We start from the raw sequence: 21,879 nt of genomic DNA, 5'->3' as shown, positions 1-21,879 counted from the left end.
ATGTGTTAATCATTTCACACATAAGTCGCTCCTGAGTATAAGTCGCACCCCCGGCCAAACTATGAAAAAAACTGCGATTTATAGTCCGAAAAATACGGTAATCTGCATAAATACATGATTGATACGATCATTTTTTGTGATTTTTGCCAGGCCTACTTTTTATTCTGTATTTACAGTGGAACATACACGATTGTACTAAGCAATCCTGTTTTAAGTTTAATTTTCTGTTCTATGGTTATCATCACACTTATCCTTTTGGCCGTCACTGGCGCACAACATAAGGATGGCGTTAATCCTTTAGAGCAGGCCTATTCAACTGGTGGCCCGCCGGCCAAATCCAGCCCCCCGAGTTCCGTTCAAATCTAACATTTTTCTGACAAATCCAACATTTTTGCAGCAAATTCCTTAAAACCCAGGGCTATTATTCTGAAATGTGTAATTCCGACCAAACAAATGTCCACTGCAGACGATGCTGGTTCTCAAAAGAAGAAGAATAGTAAAGGGAGAATTGTTCGAGGGCAAATGTGGCCCCTCGAACAATTGAGTTCAATTTCCCTGAGCTGAGATGACTCGGGTGAACGGCAACGTTTTGTTTGTATTATGAGATATACTGCCTTTGGGGTGTTCCACTTTGGAGGTATTTACACGTTTGGTACAATTTATGTGCCACTTTTACATTTTTCCATGCATTACATAAAGCACAACATTTCAAATATCTTTATTCCTATTGTTTGGTTCTTGTGACTTTGTTCCGTTACAGTAATAGTACTGATTTGAAAACACACTATGTACAGTATCAAAACTTCAGCCACTTTAATGAGGACGCAGAGCGCATGAGAAAGTGGAACGGACGACATACTGTAGCTCTCTCGAACCCACACCATCGGTTATTGACGAGTAAATTGCGCAACACAGCCGCAGCAACAGTGTTGTAATAGTGGCGAGGCGCAAACTGCTCAGTCAGCATTAATGAGTTCATCGTAAACAACGGTACAACAAGCGTAACGATATTACGGACCACTTATGATACGTTTGCTGCCATCATGTGGCGGTAACGAGTACATCAGGAGGTTGCTTTTGTTGACACGCTGAAACTACAGCAGGAGAGAAATCATTTACGGTCAAGGAACGATGTTGGTGAAGACAAGTGGTAATCGATTGTTAGATCAGTAAAAATGTTGATTGTGTGGCTCTGATAGTGCATCACTTCTTGCAACCAGCAGAGGTGCTGTTGAGTACGTCTCAACACGTTTTCCACACAAACCAGTCCCTCCAGGATTTTGCGATGTTGCGATCGCGCAAATTCAACAGACTTCCCCGCTTATTTTGAACAATCGTCGCAATTTTCCCCAACCAGATTTGTCTTTGAGTGGCGCTCAAGCGCGCGCATCAGCTTTCTTGTAAAACTCTTGTTTCTTGTGTAGACGAAGCAGGAACAATAATGCGTTGCTCAAACGGCACACTTGTCATTTTCAAGCGTAGCTGAGACCTGCTTCCTGTTCCTGCGATAAGCCCTCCAGGTAATGTAGTATATAAACATTTACTCCCTGGTTTATATGTATTTATATATTTATTTTGCCTTTCTTTATCCAGGGTAAGACAATTAAGAACATATTTTCATTTGCAATTTTACCATGAATTGATTAACGTGGACCCCGACTTAAACAAGTTGAAAAATTTATTGGGGTGTTACCATTTAGTGGTCAATTGTACGGAATATGTACTGTACTGTGCAATCTACTAATAAAAATCTCAATCAATCAAACCTAGCAAAGAGGCAACATTTACATGTTTGAGATGTTGAGGTGTGATGATAATATCTCATCGTTTCTCATTTACAAACAAAAAGTGCCTCTATAGATTGATCTCAACCGGTCACAAATGCTGTTGGAACATAAATTAATGTTTTAGACTTAGACTCAGACAAACTTTATTAAGTTGCGAAATTGTGTTAGATGTAAATATAAACGGAATACAATGATTTGCAAATCCTTTTCAACCCATATTCAATTGAATGCACTACAAAGACAAGATATTTGATGTTCAAACTCATAAACTGATTCTCTGAACCCTTTGATGATATTACGGAGCGTAGATGGTGAAATCCCTAAATTCCTTGCAATAGCTAGTTGAGAAAGGTTTTTCTTAAACTGTTCAACAATTTGCTCACATATTTGTTGACAAAGTGGTGACCCTCGCCCCATCCTTGTTTGTGAATGACTGAGCATTTCATGGAATCTACTTTTATACCCAATCATGGCACCCACCTGTTCCCAATTTGCCTGTTCACCTGTGGGATGTTCCAAATAAGTGTTTGATGAGCATTCCTCAACTTTATCAGTATTTATTGCCACCTTTCCCAACTTCTTTGTCACGTGTTGCTGGCATCAAATTCTGAAGTTAATGATTATTTGCAAAAAAAAATAATGTTTATCAGTTTGAACATCAAATATGTTGTCTTTGTAGCATATTCAACTGAATATGGGTTGAAAATGATTTGCAAATCATTGTATTCCGTTTATATTTACATCTGACACAATTTCCCAACTCATATGGAAACGGGGTTTGTACAATATATAACAAATCCCAATTACCATGTACAATATTACAGTACAGTATACAGCGGGCAGCACGGTGGCAGAGGGGTTAGTGTGTCTGCCTCACAATACGAAGGTCCTGGGTTCGATCCTTCGCTCAGTATCTTTCTGTGTGGAGTCTGCATGTTCTCCCCGTGACTGCGTGGGTTCCCTCCGGGTACTCCGGCTTCCTCCCACCTCCAAAGACATGCACCTGGGGATAGGTTGGTTGGCAACACTAAATTGGCCCTAGTGTGTGAATGTTGTCTGTCTATCTGTGTTGGCCCTGTGATGAGGTGGCCACTTGTCCAGGGTGTACCCCGCCTTCCGCCCGAATGCAGCTGAGATAGGCTCCAGCACCCCCCGAAAAGGGATACGCGGTAGAAAATGGATGGATGGATATGTAACAGCTGCAGCATAAAATAGAGAGTAGATCCAGCAGAAAATATGCATTATAAACAAAGAGAGGTAGCTAACATAAAAGCGGTCAGGTAATTGACAGATATCATCTATTGGGTGGGCAGGATTGTCCATGATAGCGAGCAGTTTGTCCAGTGTCCTCCTGTCCCTCACTGACACAAACGCCTCCAACTGCGTGCCAATAGTTTGGCCGGCTTTCCAGATCAGTTTGTCAATCCGGGTTAAGTCCCTTTTGCTGGTGCTGCTCCCCCAACAAACCACTGCAAAGTACAGGGCACTGACAGACTTTTAGATGGACAAACCCTTTTCAAGGTTAATACAAAGACAGAGAATGTCTGCAACTTGTGGACGACAGAGCAGGCAAAGGACAAAAAGGAAGACTTTTGGCAGTGTTTCTTTCTGTAATTATTATTATTATTATTATTATTATCAGTCATAATTGATTAAAACTGTAAAGTAAGTCGACAATATGTGCTTTTACTGCCATCTTGTGTCTAGTGTGCAGTATAAAACGAGTAAAACATCAATACAGAAAAAGTTTTTCGATGTTTGTTTCAATTCTGTGCTTTTTCAGGTTCAAATTTCAGTCGATTCGACGTTATTAGAAAAATAATCCTCAGAATATTGCATCTTTTGCCGCTGCTTTCAGAAAAAGCCGCTGCGAATTAGTGCATTTTAGGCCGCGACAATCACCAAAAAAGCCAGCGAAATCCTGGCGGGGACTGATAAAGAACACACCGCCAATTAAAAAAAAAACTCCCCCTGTCAATACAACACTGGCATGGAAAAAGGAGTTCAGGACTTTCAGGGAGAGTGCTGCAATATGCAACAAATATGGAAGTATATGACGAGAAGTTGGTCTAACAAGCACATGAGCTGTTGCAGAAATGTGAACTCATCATACAACCGTTTTCTTTTTTTTCCTTTTTTTTTTTTACATAGGTGACTCACACCTGCATGCCTAATTGTTGTTTTTGCTCTTTTGGAAGTGATTGTGCTATCCAACATTCAAATGATTAATGATGTAATAATAACAGTACTATTATAAGAAGAAAAAAAGTGGTCTAGTTGTGTTGCATGCAAAAAAAAAAAAAAAAAAAGCCTTTGTGAGCAATCAGTGAAGGTTTTATTAGGGTTGTTACGCCACAATGCCTTAATCGCGTTTACATTGTCGACCTCAAGGAAGCACTCCAAGCCCTCACACTTGTACATAATCCATTCTTTATTCTCACTTTCTGCTTCTTCAATTTCACGCACTTTATCAGTAAAATAGTCAAACTAATAACCGGGAAATTAGAATGAATCATGTGTGCTGTGACTCAGGTGTGTATATTCTCACATTCAGTCAGAAACATCAAGAAACACGTTTGAAGTCTTTTTGACGACAATAATTCATCATTGTTTCTTTTTTGGTTTTGATCGAATGTAACTTGACTTGTGCCACACGGCTGTTCTGATGTATATTAGGCATATCTGGAATTAATAAAACTCTACTTTCTTCTCTGCGTTGTCCCGGCTTGTGTGATGTCAACCGTTCATGGTGGGTTTTTTTTCATTGAAGCTTTTTTCAAAACAATATTATTCTTATAATAATATTTATAGACAAGTATTGGAACCACACCTTGACAATGCTCACAATAGTAAGATTTGATCGTCATTAAAAATATTTTTTTTCAAACAATACACTTTTTGTCTTCATAATACTGTGACTTTATTGTCATAAAGTATGTATTATTGCTAGTAATATTATGTTTTTTAAATTTTACTCTTAAAATTAAGGCTTTATTCTCGAAACATATTTTTGTTTCTCCAACAATGCATCTTGTTTACCATCATTTTTTAACTTTATTTGTGTAATATATTTTTCATTATTTTTATATTACTATGCTCATAATATTAATGCAAAAAAAAAAAAAGAATAAATAATTATTCTCACACTACCATGTTACTTGTAAAATACATATTTTTTCAATCTTATTAGTACTGTTATACTTTTTCTATGATTAATTATTGTAATACTGCTTTTTTTTTCTTATGACTATTTTCATTAAATGTTTCTTTAGTAATATGACTTTCTCATTTTGCGTTTTTCCCCTCTTAGAATTACGACATTTTAACAAACAAAAAATAATTGCAATTCTTCTTCTTTTTTTTTTTAAATTACATTTCTGTAAAATTACAATTTCTACTCATAATATGACTTTTCTTGCAAGAGTACAGTTCAGACTTTTTTGGCCGGCTTTCCAGATCAGTTTGTCATAGGTTTCCCATAGTTCCCATTGGGTAGAGTTTTTTCCTGCCCTGATGTGGATCTGAGCCGAGGACGTCGTTGTGGCTTGTGCAGCCCTTTGAGACATTTGTGATTAAGGACTAGGTAAGTAAACTTTAATTGATTGATTTCTTTAATGTGTTCATTTCTTCTATTATTTGTATTAGCTTGTGTGTGTTTTCTCCTGAACAAAACGCAGTTGTGTCATCTGCAAATAATACTAACTTATAGTACACTATATTGCCAAAAGTATTTGGCCACTGTTGCGTCTGACCAGCCTTCCCTCCCAGGGAATTAAAGTCACTGGTCAATCCCAAATTCTTTACATGACATATATGCAGAGTAAGAAGGACCATCAAGACAGAATAGGAATATTATCAAGTTTTACTAAAGCTTCAGGAGACCAGCCCACACCAATACAGTCATACCGGCATCTCGAATTGGTCTAACATTCTAACGGGAAGAGACAACTTCTTGAATACGAAAACAGCCCCCACCCTGTCCAGAAAGGAATACAGCCTCATTGTTCTAATACAGAGAAGATAAAAAAAGGGAGTACTCCAACTCCCACATTCCAAGCCTTCAAGGTAAGGCACACAGTTTACTTGCGGACATAAGATACAAACACAGAAAGAGTGCAAATGGAAAAACACTAGCTGCTCTAAACATGACTATGAATAAAGAAAGAGCTCTTAAACATTCTCCACACCACCCATCTAAATGATCAGAATCAGGTGTCCTAATCACTTGGCCCGGCCACAGGTGTATAAAATCAAGCACTTAGGCATGGAGACTGTTTCTACAAACATTTGTGAAAGAATGGGCCGCTCTCAGGAGCTCAGTGATTTGCAGCGTGGAACTGTCATAGGATGCCACCTGTGCAACAAATCCAGTCGTGAAACTTCCTCGCTCCTAAATATTCCAAAGTTAACTGTCGGCTTTATTATAAGAAAATGGAAGAGTTTGGGAACAACAGCAACTCAGCCACGAAGTGGTAGGCCACGTAAACTGACAGAGAGGGGTCAGTGGATGCTGAAGCGCATAGTGCAAAGAGGCCGCCGACTTTCTGCACAGTCTGTTGCTACAGAGCTCCAAACGTCATATGACCTTCCAATTAGCCCACGTACAGTACGCAGAGAGCTTCATGGAATGGGTTTCTATGGCCGAGCAGCTGCATCACCAAGTCCACTGCAAAGCGTCGGATGCAGTGGTGTAAAGCACGTCTGGCAGGTTCAAACACTGATGACATCTATTAAACAGACAAGAAGCAAGGAATCATGCAGAGACAGAGTTTAATTTGGCTCAATGAGGAGAGACGTTTGGGATTGCACGCTCAGTTACAATCTCCCACCACGCTCTGAGCTAACAGTCCCACGCGCTCCTCTATTTATTTGGGAGGTCCCTGGTTACATCACTGAGGCCGCTTTTAAAAGGAGTGGCCACACATTTCATGCAAAGCAGCTTCCAGTACGCACAATATGTGACGGAATGTGCTGGGGCCTTGTGATTGCCTTGTCTCTGCTTCGTCTGCGTGCTGTCATCTTATCTTCGTTGAGGTCCCTGAGTCCTTGGCTGTTAGCGGGCTAAAACAAAGATAACATCTGCAGCTGAGGCCACCCCTAAGACGAGAAGTTTTTTCCTTGCACAGATAGAAAAAGTACAGCTTGAGCACATTAGCTAATAACTAAAGCAACGGACTTTAAGCATACTAAAGTTGTGTGATAACTTACACATAATTATTCTAACAATGTCGCCACTGGACTCTAGAGCACTGGAGACGCGTTCTCTGGAGTGATGAATCACGCTTTTCCATCTGGCAATCTGATGGACGAGTCTGAGTTAGGAGATTGCCAGAACGGTACAATTCGGACTGCATTGTGCCGAGTGTGAAATTTTGTGGAGGAGGAATTATGGTGTGGGGTTGTTTTTCAGGAGTTGGGCTTGTCCCCTTAGTTCCAGTGAAAGGAACTTTGAATGCTCCAGGATACCAAAACATTTTGGACAATTCCATGCTCCCAATCTTGTGGGAACAGTTTGGAGCGGGCCCCTTCCTCTTCCAACATGACTGTGCACCAGTGCACACAGCAATGTCCATAAAAACACGGATGACAGAGTCTGGTGTAGATGAACTTGACTGGCCTGCGCAGAGTCCTGACGTGAACCCGATAGAACACCTTTGGGATGAATTAGAACGGAGACTGAGAGCCAGGCCTTCTCGACCAACATCAGTGTGTGACCTCACCGATGCGCTTTTGGAAGAATGGTGGAAAATTCCTATAAACACACTCCGCAACCTTGTGGACAGCCTTCCCAGAAGAGTTGAAGCTGTAATAGCTGCAAAAGTTGGACCGACATCATATTGAACCTTACGGGTTAGGAATGGGATGGCACTTCAAGTTCATATGTGAGTCAAGGCAGGTGGCCAAATACTTTTGGAAATATAGTGTTTTTTGTTAACTTTACCAATGTCATTTATATAAAGATTGAACAATTTTGGTCCCAGTATTGATCCCTGTGGTACGCCACAGAATATATTTAGCATTGTAAACGTGTGTTCGCCTGTCTTCACGTATTGTTTCCTGTTGGTTAAGTAGCATCTAATCCACTTTCAAACCAACCCTCCTGATTTTTTGATAAAAATATTGTGATTGTGTTAAATGCTTTAGTTAAATCCATAAACACCGCCGCTGCACACTGTTGTTTACCATCTCTTGCATTGGTCATTTTTTCCTCTGTTATTTCAAATAAAGCCACTGATGTTGAAATATTAGCTCTGTATCCATATTGGTTCTATTTTGTTTATTAAGTTGTCCAATCTGTTATCGAACAGTTTTTCAATGATTTTAGAAAATTGTGGAAGTAAAGAAACAGGTCTTTAATTTATAATTTGGTGTTTGTCTCCAGTCTTATAAATTGGTACAACTTTTGCGATTTTCATTTTGTTTGGTAATTTGCCTGTTAGAAATGATAGCCTACTGATATATACATTAATGGTCCCTTCAATAACATTGTTATTGTTTCCATATCCATGCCATTACAATCAATTGAGCACTTGGAATTGCATTTGTTCACGATTTTAACTATTTCCTCTTGTGTCAAATTTGTGAAAAACATTCAGAGTTGGGATTTCTATCTCTGGTGTCATTCAAGTTCTCAGTTCAAACTGGCTCTGGAATCGTTTCCTCCAATTTTGGTCCAAGAGTTACAAAGTAATTATTGAAACTTTCAACTACTTCCTTCATGTTGTCATCATTTATGTGTTCTGTCTGTTCTCTGAGAAAAAAATATCTTATTTTTTGTCATATTTTGACTGAATTTTTTGGTCTTTTCAGTTCTAAAACTAATGAGAGGAAATACTTTTTTGTGACATTTGACCTCAAACCACGTTCTCCCTCGCACATTGAAACAATTAAACGGCGCACTGCATGCCTGGTACTCTCTCCCTGGATTTAGTGGTCAATTGTACGGAATATGTACTGTACTGTGCAATCTACTAATAAAAGTTTCAATCAATCAATGCATTTGAGTCAATAAAAGTGACCGACAAAAACAATGTCATTTTATTTTAACCACTTGCACACGTGCATATTAAAAACATCTTCATGCAAATATGAGCTTCAGTTGAATGTGTTTTCGTGCATTGAGGTATTTCAAAGGACTTAAAAGTGAGTCATGGGTTGCTAAAAAGGGAACATATAGTTAGGTCACTTCTTCATGCTAGATTTTTGGCCCCAAGGTAAAAAACGTACATAGATGACCGTCTATTTATTGACTGCCATTGACTTTTGGATCCTCTACCTTCTGGTGATCCATGATCTTAATATTCTTCTCTGCGTTTTCAACATTCCTCAGCAGCGTCTCCAGCCTTCTCTTGATCTTCTTCTGGTCCTCCATAGCGCAGCTGATCACCACGGCCTGAAACTTCTGGTCCACGGGCACGGGCGGCGCCTCGGTCACGCAGGCCGAGTACAGGGCCAGCAGCCGCAGCCTGGAGCCCGCCATGTCCACCAGGAGCTTCTGGACGATGTCGTCGATGATGGACGTGGCGTTCTGCAAGGCCTCCTTCTGCTGGCTGCTCCTGGTGGTCCCCACGTTGATCTCCACCGATAACGTGCGGCCCATCAGGCGGTCGGCGGTCAGTGTTAACTCTTCTTTCTCACCTGAAAAACAGCATTGTGCCTTTAAAAACACCAACGTTGTATTTCTTTACATTTCTTCATTTAGATTTGTAAGACTACAAATGTGAACGTAAAATACACATTACGTCAATTGTGTATTTTACATACATAAAATAGGTTTGGTGTTAATACATTCACAGAATAAACTACAGATGTTTAGACATATAGAAATTAAACAATATCCACATTAAACATTGGATACAGTATGTGTCTGTAACTCACTGCAACTATACATACCGGTAAGTGCATTATCACCATCTACTGGTCAAATGTAGCACTGCAAGTATTAAACTGGTTTAGATCGCCAGGGTTATACTCTGACAGAAACAACACAAGGAATACAAAAGACACTTAAGGGCAGAACATTCATACTTTGTTGTCCAGTCCTTGTTTAAAAAGTCCGATTTTCGCAATTTGTTTAGATTTTTTTCATGTTTGAATTAGTAGTCTTATTCTTCTACTCATCCCACTACTGCTTCATTGTGACATGACTCGCTGCTGCCCCCTGTGGAGTGGTGAAAGTACTGCATGGACGAGCAACCCTAGTTTAATTGTTTTTTATTGAACAAAAAACACACATTTATAATGCACACAAAAGTCAAGGCACTTTCAACATCAGCGAAACATGCCAAGGAAAGAAAACAAACGCAAATACCGAGAGTATTAAATAATAAATAATGTAAAATATGGAATTTTTTTAAAAAAAGGGCTACTTAAATCATGTTTTTAAGAAATATATCATTTTAAGGGCTTTTGTACCCTTAATCATTCTCCAAGATTTGATTGATAATTGTTAACCATTAAACCAATTAGAAAATGTAGGCCTTACTTTCATTAATCGACATTTATGTAGAAAACGTTTTGCCTGGAGCATAATAATAACCCTAGTTTAATTTGTTTTGATTTTTTGAAGGGTTGAATTAGTCTTATTGCTTCATTGTGGCATGTCTCGCTGCTGCCCCCTGTGGAGTGGCTGGAGTACTGCATGCATGAGCAACCCTAGTTTAAATTGTTTTGATTTTTTTCCCAGGGTTGCCCTTCAATTTTTTTGGAAACGGAAATTTAACATGGAGGTTGATGGCTGTTATATCTGTGGAGCTGTAGAGGATGTCAATCATCTGTTTGTGGAATGTGAGAGTGTACATCTGTTTTGGGAGGGGATCAGAGATTGGCTGAGAGACAAGAGTGTGGAGATGTCCCCATTCTCTATAGAAGAGATCAAATTTGGTATTTTTATTAACGACTGTAACAGAGGAATGTCTGTCTTTTTTTAAAAAAATTTTTATTAATATTATTCATTATTATTTAATACTCTATTTGCTTTTGTTTGTTGCTTTTGTGTGCATTATAAATTTATTTTTGTTGTTCATTAAAAAAAGTTTAAAAACAAAAACAAATGAAATAAAATAAAAATAGTAGTCTTATTGTTCTACTCACCCCACTATTGCTTCATTGTGACATGTCTCGCTTTTGCCCCATGTGGAGTGGCGGGGGTACTGCATGCACGAGCAACCCTAGTCTAAAATTGTTTAGATTTTTTCAGGTTTGAATTACTAGTCTTATTAAAGATATAAAATTTTGTATTTTTATAAACGACTGTAACATGGAAATGTTTGTCAACATTATTATGCTCCAGGCAAAAAAATTTCTATGTAAATGTTGATTAATGAAAGTAAGGCCTACATTTTCTAATTGGCTTAATGGGTAACAATTATCAATCAAATATCGGAGGATGATTAAGAGTACACAAGCCCTTAAATTGATATATTTGTTAAAAAAACATTTAAAGTGATTTAGGTAACCCCTTTTGTTTTTTCATATTTTTTTTATTAATATTATTTATTATTTAATACTCTGTATTTGCTTTTGTTGTGTGCATTATAAATGTATTTTTGTTGTTCAATAAAAAAAAGTTTAAAAACAAACAAAACAAAAAAAGTCTTATTCTTCTACTCATCCCACTACTGCTTCATTGTGACGTCTCGCTGTTGCCCCCTGTGGAGTGGCGGGAGTACTGCATGCACGAGCAACCCTGGTTTAAATTGTTTTGATTTTTTCAGGTTTGAATTAGTAGTCCTTTTGAAGAGATCAAAATTGGTATTTTTATAAACGACTGTAACATAGAAATATTTGTCAACATTATTATGCTCCAGGCAAAAAATGTTCTACGTAAATGTCGATCAATGAAAGTAAGGCCTACATTTTGTAATTGGCTTAATGGTTTACAATTATCAATACAATATTGGAGGATGTTTAAGAGTACAAAAGCCCTTAAATTGATATATTTGTTAAAAAACATTTAAAGGGATTTAGGTAGCCCTTTCTGTCTTTTTTTTTTTCATTAATATTATTTATTATTTAATACTCTGTATTAGCTTTTGTTTTGTTGCTTTTGTGTGCATTATAAATGTATTTTTGTTGTTCAATAAAAAAAAGTTTAAAAAACAAACAAACAAACAAACAAAAATTCTTCTTCTCCTCCAGGCAACTTCAACCCTAAACTAACTTTCTCTGATGATGCAATTGTTGATGACTGAAGTGTTGATACCATCCAATCCTAATCCCACCCTCCTCCATATCCCACACCCCGGATTGTAAATAATGTAAACAATTCATTGTATATACTCTGATGATTATCTTGTGTGATGACTGTATTATGAAGATAGTATATATTTGCATCATGAATCAATTTAAGTGGACCCCGAAACAAGTTGAAAAACGTATTTGGGTGTTACCATTTAGTGGTCAATTGTACGGAATATGTACTTCACTGTGCAATCTACTAATAAAAGTTTCAATCAATCAATCAATTCTACTCATCCCACTACTGCTACATTGTGACATGTCTTGCTGTTGCCCCCTGTGGCGTGGCGGGAGTACTGCATGCACGAGCAACCCTAGTTTAAATTTTGATTTTGATTTTCAGGGTTGAATTAGTAGTTTTATTCTTCTACTCAGCAGACTACAGCTTCTTTGTGACATGTCTCGCTGCTGCCCCCTGTGGAGTGGCGGGAGTACTGCATGCACGAGCAACCCTGGTTTAAATTGTTTTGATTTTTTCAGGGTTGAATTTGTAGTCCTTTTGAAGAGATCAAAATTGGTATTTTTATAAACGACTGTAACATAGAAATGTTTGTCAACATTATTATGCTCCAGGCAAAAATGTTCTACATAAATGTCGATCAATGAAAGTAAGGCCTACATTTTCTAATTGGCTTAATGGTTTACAATTATCAATACAATATTGGAGGATGTTTAAGAGTACAAAAGCCCTTGTTTGATATATTTGTTAAAAAAACATTTAAAGTGATTTAGGTAGCCCTTTTTGTCTTTTTTTTCATATTTTTTTATTATTATTATTTAATACTCTATTTGCTTTTGTTTTGTTGCTTTTGTGTGCATTATAAATGTATTTTTGTTGTTCAATAAAAAAAAAGTTTGAAAACATGTCTCGCTGCTGTCCCCTGTGGAGTGGCGGGAGTACTGCATGCACGGCCTGATGTAGTGTTATGGTGTATAACAGGGGTGTCCAAACTTTTTCCACTGAGGGTCGCAAACGGAAAAATTAAAGCATGTGGGGGCCATTTTGATATTTTTTATTTTCAAACCATAACAAAATATATGGATTTTTTAAATTTATTTTACCTTTAGGGGTCCCGGGGACCATAAAGGGTCTCAGTTACTAAAATGTTAAAAATAAGTCTAATTTTTATTATTATTTTTTATTTAACGCTTACAGTAAATCTCTATATCAACTTAAAAAAAAAAAAAAGGTTTTATGGCTTTTCTGTCAAAAACAACTTTGTTTTTTATAGTAAAACTGAAATATGCAGTATTTAGTCATTAGAGTCCTAAAATATCAATAATGCAGGACACCATTGATTTTAATTCTTTAATATTTTTGAGTCATCACAGTGAAAAGATAAATAAAATACCACTAAACTTATGGAGTTTATTGTGAATAAATTGTGAACAGGAAGTGAACAAAAAGTTTTAGCAACTGTTGTGTAAAGAAAAGGGGTAGGATTAAATAAGCTCTGCTTCTTCCTACTCCTTTTCGAACATGTTGAAAAGAGAAACTGGAAATTGTGATGTATCATGTTGTATGCTTGCATGTTCGAAATAAACTCAAACTCAAACTTAAATGATAAATAAATGATAAATGGGTTATACTTGTATAGCGCTTTTCTACCTTCAAGGTACTCAAAGCGCCTTGACAGTATTTCCACATTCACCCATTCACACACACATTCACACACTGATGGCGGGAGCTGCCATGCAAGGCGCTAACCAGCAGCCATCAGAGGCAAAGGGTGAAGTGTCTTGCTCAAGGACACAACGGACGTGACTAGGAAGGTAGAACTCAAACTAAATATATTTGGGATCCAAAAGGTGCCCCACTCATAAAGTGATACATTTTTATTAGTTATTTTTATTTTTTACTTTCAACACTTAAGTTACGAGATCAACTTCAGATATATCTGTCGATTTTACGTTTGAACTATCATGTTGTTTGTTTTATGCTCTTTTGTCAAAGAAAACGTTGATGTTTTTATATGGCACCTACACAATATATGCAATATTTACCACATAAAACATTTTCAAGTGAAACATTTGAAGTAATCGGAGCCTTGAAAATAATTTATTATAACTTGGATTTTATTCTTTTTTTGAGCAATGGCAAAAAAATACAAATAAAGACAAAAGAAAAAAAAACAGCCTGCATGGCAGCTTTTGTGTCAACATTGCAACTTTTTCTCGTTAGATTTCACCTCATTACACTTTTTTTAATGTTCTTTTTTATTTTTTGCAATAGCATTTCCAGAATGTGTGGCAGACCGGTAAACAATTAGCTGCGGGCCGCAAATGGCCCCAGGGCCGCACTTTGGACACCCCTGAGATATTATACACTGTATAATATAGTCCAGCGTTTCTCAAAGTGTGGGGCGCGCCCCACTGGTGGGGAATAGAGACATGACAGGTGGGGCGCGAGGAACGGGAGGAAATGTCACTTTTATTTTTGTATTATTATATTCTTTGATTTTTTTTTTTTTTACTATGCTTTCATTTTCTATACACACTGAAAATCACTTTGTGATTCTGTCTGTGAAATCCGCTATACAGATAAATGTAAATTACTTATTTTTCCTGTTTGCTTTACATTTCTAGGTAGGAGCGAAAGTTTGACAGACAGCAACAGTAACTAATGGGGGCGGGGCTAAGCGGAAGCTTTGTGAATGGCGAGTCACTGTGCGAGGATTTGCTGTTTTGCAAATACATAAAAAATAGAGCCACTGCTGATGAGCTGTTCAAGATAATGGACAGTTTCCTCAAAGAACACGACCTTAAATGGGAAAACTGTGTGGGCTTTTGCTCTGATGGCGCGCATGGCAAAGTCAAGAAACGGGCTGCAGGCTCTAATAAAGAGGGTTGCGCCAAATGCGCATTGGACACACTGTGTCATTCACCGGGAAACACTCACGTCAAGGCAGCTCAGCCCCGAATTCAATGAGGTTTTAACAGTGGCAGTGTCAAGCCTGCAACCCCCATTTGAAAAGCTGTGCAGTGCAAAACAGGCTCATTGCAGCCACTAATGCTGGAGTACTGTAAAACTCATGTTCACTTGCCCTGTCCTCCTTTTTTTGGCAAAGATTGCAAAGTGGCACTTTTATTTTCATTTATTATTGAACTTGATGCAAGTTATTTGATTTATTATTGAACTTGATGCAAGTTATAACACTTTTATTTGATTTATTATTGAACTTGATGCAAGTTATAACACTTTTATTTGATTTATTATTGAACTTGATGCAAGTTATAACACTTTTTTTGATTTATTATTGAACTTGATGCAAGTTATAACACTTTTGTTTTATTTATTATTGAACTTGATGCAAGTTATAACACTTTTATTTGATTTATTATTGAACTTGATGCATGTTATAACACTTTTTTTGATTTATTATTGAACTTGATGCAAGTTATAACACTTTTGTTTTATTTATTATTGAACTTGATGCAAGTTATTTGATTTATTATTGAACTTGATGCAAGTTATAACACTTTTATTTGATTTATTATTGAACTTGATGCAAGTTATAACACTTTTATTTGATTTATTATTGAACTTGATGCAAGTTATAACACTTTTTTTGATTTATTATTGAACTTGATGCAAGTTATAACACTTTTATTTGATTTATTATTGAACTTGATGCAAGTTATAACACTTTTTTTGATTTATTATTGAACTTGATGCAAGTTATAACACTTTTGTTTGATTTATTATTGAACTTGATGCAAGTTATAAAACTTTTGTTTTATTTATTATTGAACTTGATGCAAGTTATTTGATTTATTATTGAACTTGATGCAAGTTATAACACTTTTTTTGATTGATTATTGAACTTGATGCAAGTTATAACACTTTTGTTTTATTTATTATTGAACTTGATGCAAGTTATAACACTTTTATTTGATTTATTATTGAACTTGATGCAAGTTATAACACTTTTATTTGATTTATTATTGAACTTGATGCAAGTTATAACACTTTTGTTTGATTTATTATTGAACTTGATGCAAGTTATAACACTTTTGTTTGATTTATTATTGAACTTGATGCAAGTTATAACACTTTTATTTTATTTATTATTGAACTTGATGCAAGTTATTTGATTTATTATTGAACTTGATGCAAGTTATAACACTTTTATTTGATTTATTATTGAACTTGATGCATGTTATAACACTTTTTTTTGATTTATTATTGAACTTGATGCAAGTTATAACACTTTTTTTTATTTATTATTGAACTTGATGCAAGTTATAACACTTTTGTTTTATTTATTATTGAATTGATGCAAGTTATTTTATTTGATATTGAACTTGATGCAAGTTATAACACTTTTGTTTTATTTATTATTGAACTTGATGCAAGTTATTTGATTTATTATCGAACTTGATGCAAGTTATAACACTTTTATTTGATTTATTATTGAACTTGATGCATGTTATAACACTTTTTTGATTTATTATTGAACTTGATGCAAGTTATAACACTTTTTTTGATTTATTATTGAACTTGATGCAAGTTATAACACTTTTGTTTGATTTATTATTGAACTTGATGCAAGTTATAACACTTTTGTTTGATTTATTATTGAACTTGATGCAAGTTATTTGATTTATTATTGAACTTGATGCAAGTTATAACACTTTTATTTGATTTATTATTGAACTTGATGCATGTTATAACACTTTTTTTGATTTATTATTGAACTTGATGCAAGTTATAACACTTGTTTTGATGTATTATTGAACTTGATGCAAGTTATAACACTTTTGTTTTATTTATTATTGAACTTGATGCAAGTTATTTGATTTATTATTGAACTTGATGCAAGTTATAACACTTTTTTTTATTTATTATTGAACTTGATGCAAGTTATAACACTTTTGTTTTATTTATTATTGAATTGATGCAAGTTATTTTATTTGATATTGAACTTGATGCAAGTTATAACACTTTTGTTTTATTTATTATTGAACTTGATGCAAGTTATTTGATTTATTATCGAACTTGATGCAAGTTATAACACTTTTATTTGATTTATTATTGAACTTGATGCATGTTATAACACTTTTTTTGATTTATTATTGAACTTGATGCAAGTTATAACACTTTTTTTGATTTATTATTGAACTTGATGCAAGTTATAACACTTTTGTTTGATTTATTATTGAACTTGATGCAAGTTATAACACTTTTGTTTGATTTATTATTGAACTTGATGCAAGTTATTTGATTTATTATTGAACTTGATGCAAGTTATAACACTTTTATTTGATTTATTATTGAACTTGATGCATGTTATAACACTTTTTTTGATTTATTATTGAACTTGATGCAAGTTATAACACTTGTTTTGATGTATTATTGAACTTGATGCAAGTTATAACACTTTTGTTTTATTTATTATTGAACTTGATGCAAGTTATTTGATTTGATATTGAACTTGATGCAAGTTATACCACAGCTGCACAGTTATTTTATTTATTATTGAACTTGATTTTATTTTATGTTATTGAGTTTGAATGTATAAAACTTGATGTTACTTGATGTTCGATACATTTGAAAATGTTAAGCTTGGCATTAGCGTTCTGTTGGGGGCGATGGGGGCAGGTGGGGCTTGAAAACTCCCCCTTGTCCAAAGTGGGGGATGACAAAAAAGTTTGAGAACCACTGATATAGTCAAAGCACTGTGCCATTCATACACAACAAAGAGTGGGTGGAAGATTTAAAAAAACGAACAATAACCTATTGAGTATAGAATGTTTGAGGACGTGGGAGTGGGAGTGGGAGTGTGTCCTTACCGGCACTGATGTTGTGCATTTCTTGACTGTTCTGTAAGGATTGAATCATTTCCAGGATGCACTCCCTTTCCTGCTCCATGGCCGAGGCTGCGTCCCGCAAAGCCTCCACCCTGACACACACACACACACACACACAATTCAAAAATGTCTTCAACTTGTAACAATAGTTTGTTGCAATAGGCGAGCAAAGAATGTAAGAAATATGTAACGAGCACATACAAGAAGAAAACACATGTAACGGTACCTCAACTCCAGCTGATCCAAATTAGCCAAAAGTTGTCCAGCCCGGTCCGCCATGGACAAAGTTCTGTTGAACTTGCTGCAGGTCGCTTCGTTGAGTTTGGCTTGTATTTTGGCCTGGGCCATGATGGCGGATTAATAAGATAAATGTTATTAAATTTACCAAGTGAGTAGTTGTAGAAAAAAGGAGCTCCGTGCGAGTGAGCGCTACGCTGCTGTGGAGTCCAGCTGACTGCACCGGGGAACATTTCCTAATATGGGCGGCATTTCCTCCACTTGACCTCGCCGAATATTTCCGATAAGTCCCGAACACACATGATGGTTTTTCGTGGACTACGAGAGTCGCTCACAACGGTACAATGCTTATACTTACTATTGCTGATAAATTGTATCACTACTACTGCATGATTTTTTTAAATCGATATAAAACTTAAGTACTTAAATAATGATGAATAAATATCGATGATAATAAGTACTACCAATATATTTAGGTTACAAACATTACTTTTATTAGTAAATTATAACGACGATAAATTATCACTACTACTAATACATGCAGATTACCACCATTACTATTGTGAATAAACGGTAAATGGGTTATAATTGTATAGCGCTGTTCTACCTTCAAGGCGCTTTGACACAATTTCCACATTCACCCATTCACACACACATTCACAAACTGCTGGTGGGAGCTGCCATGCAAGGCCCTAACCACGACCCATCAGGAGCAAGGGTGAAGTGCCTTGCTCAAGGACACAACGGACGTGACTAGGTTGGTAGAAGGTGGGGATCGAACCAGGAACGGCCACTCTCCCAACTGCGCCACGCCGTCCCCAATTACTCATAACAGATTTATATAATACTTTACATATAATGTATAATACTACAATTACTAAACTACTCAAATAAACTACAGCTAATAAAGTATAATTATAGTTATAAGTGTTGTATGTTAACATAAGGCAGTATTACATTACAAATTCATACCTTTAACTCAGTGATGTCCAAAGTGCGGCCCGGGGGCCATTTGCGGCCCGCAGGTCATTTTTTAACGGCCCCACGGCCCATTTTAAAATATGATTAAAAAAATTTAAAACATAAAAAGTGGTATGAAAGACCAAACAGGTGAAATGTAACAAGAAAATGTTGCAATGTTTACTCTAATAACACAAAGCTGCCATGCAGGCTGTTTCTTTCTTTAAAAAAAAATAATGAATGAAAAGCAATGTTATTATGAATTATTGACCTATCCAAGGCTCCAATTACGTCACATTAAATATTGCACTTTGAGATATTTTTTGGGGAAAATGTTGCATATTTTGTGTTTGCCATATAAAAAATTTAGCTGTCTTTTTTTTTTTTTTTAAGAAGGGCCAAAAACGAACAAACAAAAAACATAAACAAAAATACAACTTATAATTGACGGATAGATCTGAAGTTGATCTCGAGATTATTGTGTTAAAAGTAAACAGTAAAAAAAAATTATAATTTATTTTTTAACACTTTAATGAGTAGGACCCTTTTGGTTCCCCAATCATTTTTGTGTGATCTGTTTTTAAGTGTCATCGCTCAAAAAATAATAATGAATTAAAATCGATGGTGTTATGAGTTATTGACCTTTTTAACGCTCCAATTATTATATAATCTCAAAATATTCCACTTAAAAATGTTATTGGGTGAAAATATTGCATATTTTGTGTTTTTTCCATATAAAAACAGGGTTTTCTTTGACAAAAAGAGCATACGACTTAAATCTTTAAAAACGTTATATTGACAGACAGACCTAATGTTGATCTATGGATTTAAAACTTGAATAATAATACAAATAATAATACTGAATAATGACACATTTTTTTATATATTTTTTAACAAAACCCTTTGGGGTCCCTGGGATCAAGTCTGAGTGGAGGCCTAAATGTATATTTTTTATACATATATTGTATTGGTTTTTAAAATAAAAAAATATCAACATGGCCCCGCTTGCTTTGATTTTTCAGTGTGCGGCCCTCAGTGGAAAAAGTTTGCACACCCCTGCTTTAACTAGATGAGGCAATGCCTGAAGGAATTGCGTGTGAATGGTCCAATGCTGAAGTTGTACTGAAATCCTGGATTTTTTTTTTTTAGAATTGTTGAAGTAGAGCACACGATTCCCAAACAGGCTGAATATTTTGAAGTTGGAACAGTTTGAATCAGAGGAAAAATGTGGGAATTGTGGAACTTTGAAGAATGTCCCATTGATTTCGATGGGAGTTTTCAAAATGTTTAGGGAATTTCGGGAAAAGCGAGAATTTTTTTGAAAATGGTAAAAAAAAACTTGAATGGTCTGAATGAGTTGAAATGGTTGGTGTTGGAATTTTTTCAATCGGTCGAGAAATGTTGAAGTAGTAACATGTTGAATTGAGAAATTACTTTACAGAATTCCTGAAAAATGGGAAATTTTTCCAGTCCTGATTAAGAGGAATGTTTTGACGGTGGAACGGTTGAAGTGGGTAGAAAAATGTGGAAGGAGTAGTCGCCAGAAAAAAAGGGTGGAAATAGGGCTTTGGAAAAGCAGGAATTCTGGAAAATCCTGAAATTTTTTTGAACTTGGAAAAAAGGTACTTTCAATTTACAGGATGGTGGAATGTGTTGAAGGTGGAATGGTTTTAATCGGTTGAAAAACGTGGAAATGGTGAATGTTTGAAAAATGGCCAATTCATTTTGAATGGGAAAAATGTCCCGGAAAACCTTGAATTCTGGAAAATCTGGGAATTTTTGGAATTTGTCAAGGGAAATCCTGCAATTCCCGAATAGGCTGAACAGTTTGAAGTTGGAACAGTTTGAATCAGATGAAAAATGTTGGAATTGTGGAACTTTGAAGAATGTCCCATTGATTACAATGGGAATTTCCCAAAAATGTGGGAATTTCGGGAAAAGCGGGAATTTTTTTGAAAATGGTAAAAAAAATGTGAATGGTCTGAATGAGTTGAAATGGTTGGTGTTGGAATTTTTCCAATCGGTCGAGAAATTTTGAAGTAGTAACATGTTGAATTCAGAAATGGTATTACGGAATTCCTGGAATTTCGAGAAAAACGGGAATTTTTCCAGTTAAAAAACAACTTTGTTTTTTGTCCTGATTAAGAGGAATGTTTTGACGGTGGAAGGGTTGAAAAATGTGGAAGGAGTAGTCGCCAGAAAAAAGGGTGGAAATAGGGCTTTGGAAAACCAGGAATTCTGGAAAATCCTGGAATTATTTTTTTTAACTTGGAAAAATTATAGTTTACATTTCCTCAATGGTGGAATGTGTTGAAGGTGGAATGGTTTTAACCGGTTGAATTTCAGGAAAAGCGGGAATTTTTTTGAAAATGGTAAAAAACTTGAATGGTCTGAATGAGTTGATATGGTTGGTGTTGGAATTTTTCCAATGGTCGAGAAATGTTGAATTGAAAAATGTTATAACGGAATTCCTGGAATTTCAGGAAAACCGGGAATTTTTGTAGTTAAAAAAAAACTTACGTTTTTTGTCCTGATTAAGAGAAATGTTTTGACGGTGGAACAGTTGAAGTGGGTTGAAAAATGTGGAAGGAGTAGTCGCCAGAAAAAAGGGTGGAAATAGGGCTTTGGAAAAGCAGGAATTCTGGAAAATCCTGGAATTGTTTTTTAACTTGGAAAAATTATAGTTTTTTATTTCCAGAATGGTGCAATGTGCAATGGTTTTAAATCGGTTGAAAAATGTGGAAATGGTGAAAGTTTAAAAAACGGCCAATTCATTTTGAATGGGAAAAATTTCACGGAAAACCTTGAAATATGGGAATTTGTCAAGGGAAAGCCCGCGATTCCC

General features: G+C 35.8%; 1 protein-coding gene and 1 long non-coding RNA gene across 2 annotated transcripts in view; both read right to left on the bottom strand.

Annotated features, from left to right (window-relative positions):
* The window catches only part of LOC133657233 (uncharacterized), a 972,718-nt gene that overhangs the window by 163,201 nt on the left and 787,638 nt on the right, over positions 1–21,879 (bottom strand). The gene's annotated exons all lie outside the window — the stretch shown is intronic.
* bag2 (BCL2 associated athanogene 2) lies at positions 8,826–18,621 on the bottom strand. The gene is made up of 3 exons (XM_062057652.1): positions 18,064–18,621; positions 17,820–17,929; positions 8,826–9,425 (listed from the first exon to the last, which is right to left on the bottom strand). Exons 1-3 carry the CDS (start codon positions 18,183–18,185, stop codon positions 9,031–9,033), a joined length of 627 nt encoding a protein of 208 aa, XP_061913636.1. The 5' UTR covers positions 18,186–18,621; the 3' UTR covers positions 8,826–9,030.

The sequence above is a fragment of the Entelurus aequoreus genome, linkage group LG09, assembly GCF_033978785.1.
Source record: "Entelurus aequoreus isolate RoL-2023_Sb linkage group LG09, RoL_Eaeq_v1.1, whole genome shotgun sequence".
In the NCBI taxonomy this organism is placed as follows: Eukaryota; Metazoa; Chordata; class Actinopteri; order Syngnathiformes; family Syngnathidae; genus Entelurus; species Entelurus aequoreus.
The sequence above is the reverse complement of the archived record's forward strand: the minus strand, read 5'-3'. Positions and strand labels throughout refer to the sequence as shown.

Excerpts from the sequence above, each read along its gene's own strand:
- bag2 (XM_062057652.1), bottom strand. The coding sequence starts at position 18,185 with ATGGCCCAGGCCAAAATACAAGCCAAACTCAACGAAGCGACCTGCAGC. Across the intron at positions 17,930-18,063 it reads TTGGATCAGCTGGAGTTGAG|GGTGGAGGCTTTGCGGGACG; the intron begins GTACCGTTACAT and ends TGTGTGTGTCAG. Across the intron at positions 9,426-17,819 it reads AATGCACAACATCAGTGCCG|GTGAGAAAGAAGAGTTAACA; the intron begins GTAAGGACACAC and ends GCTGTTTTTCAG.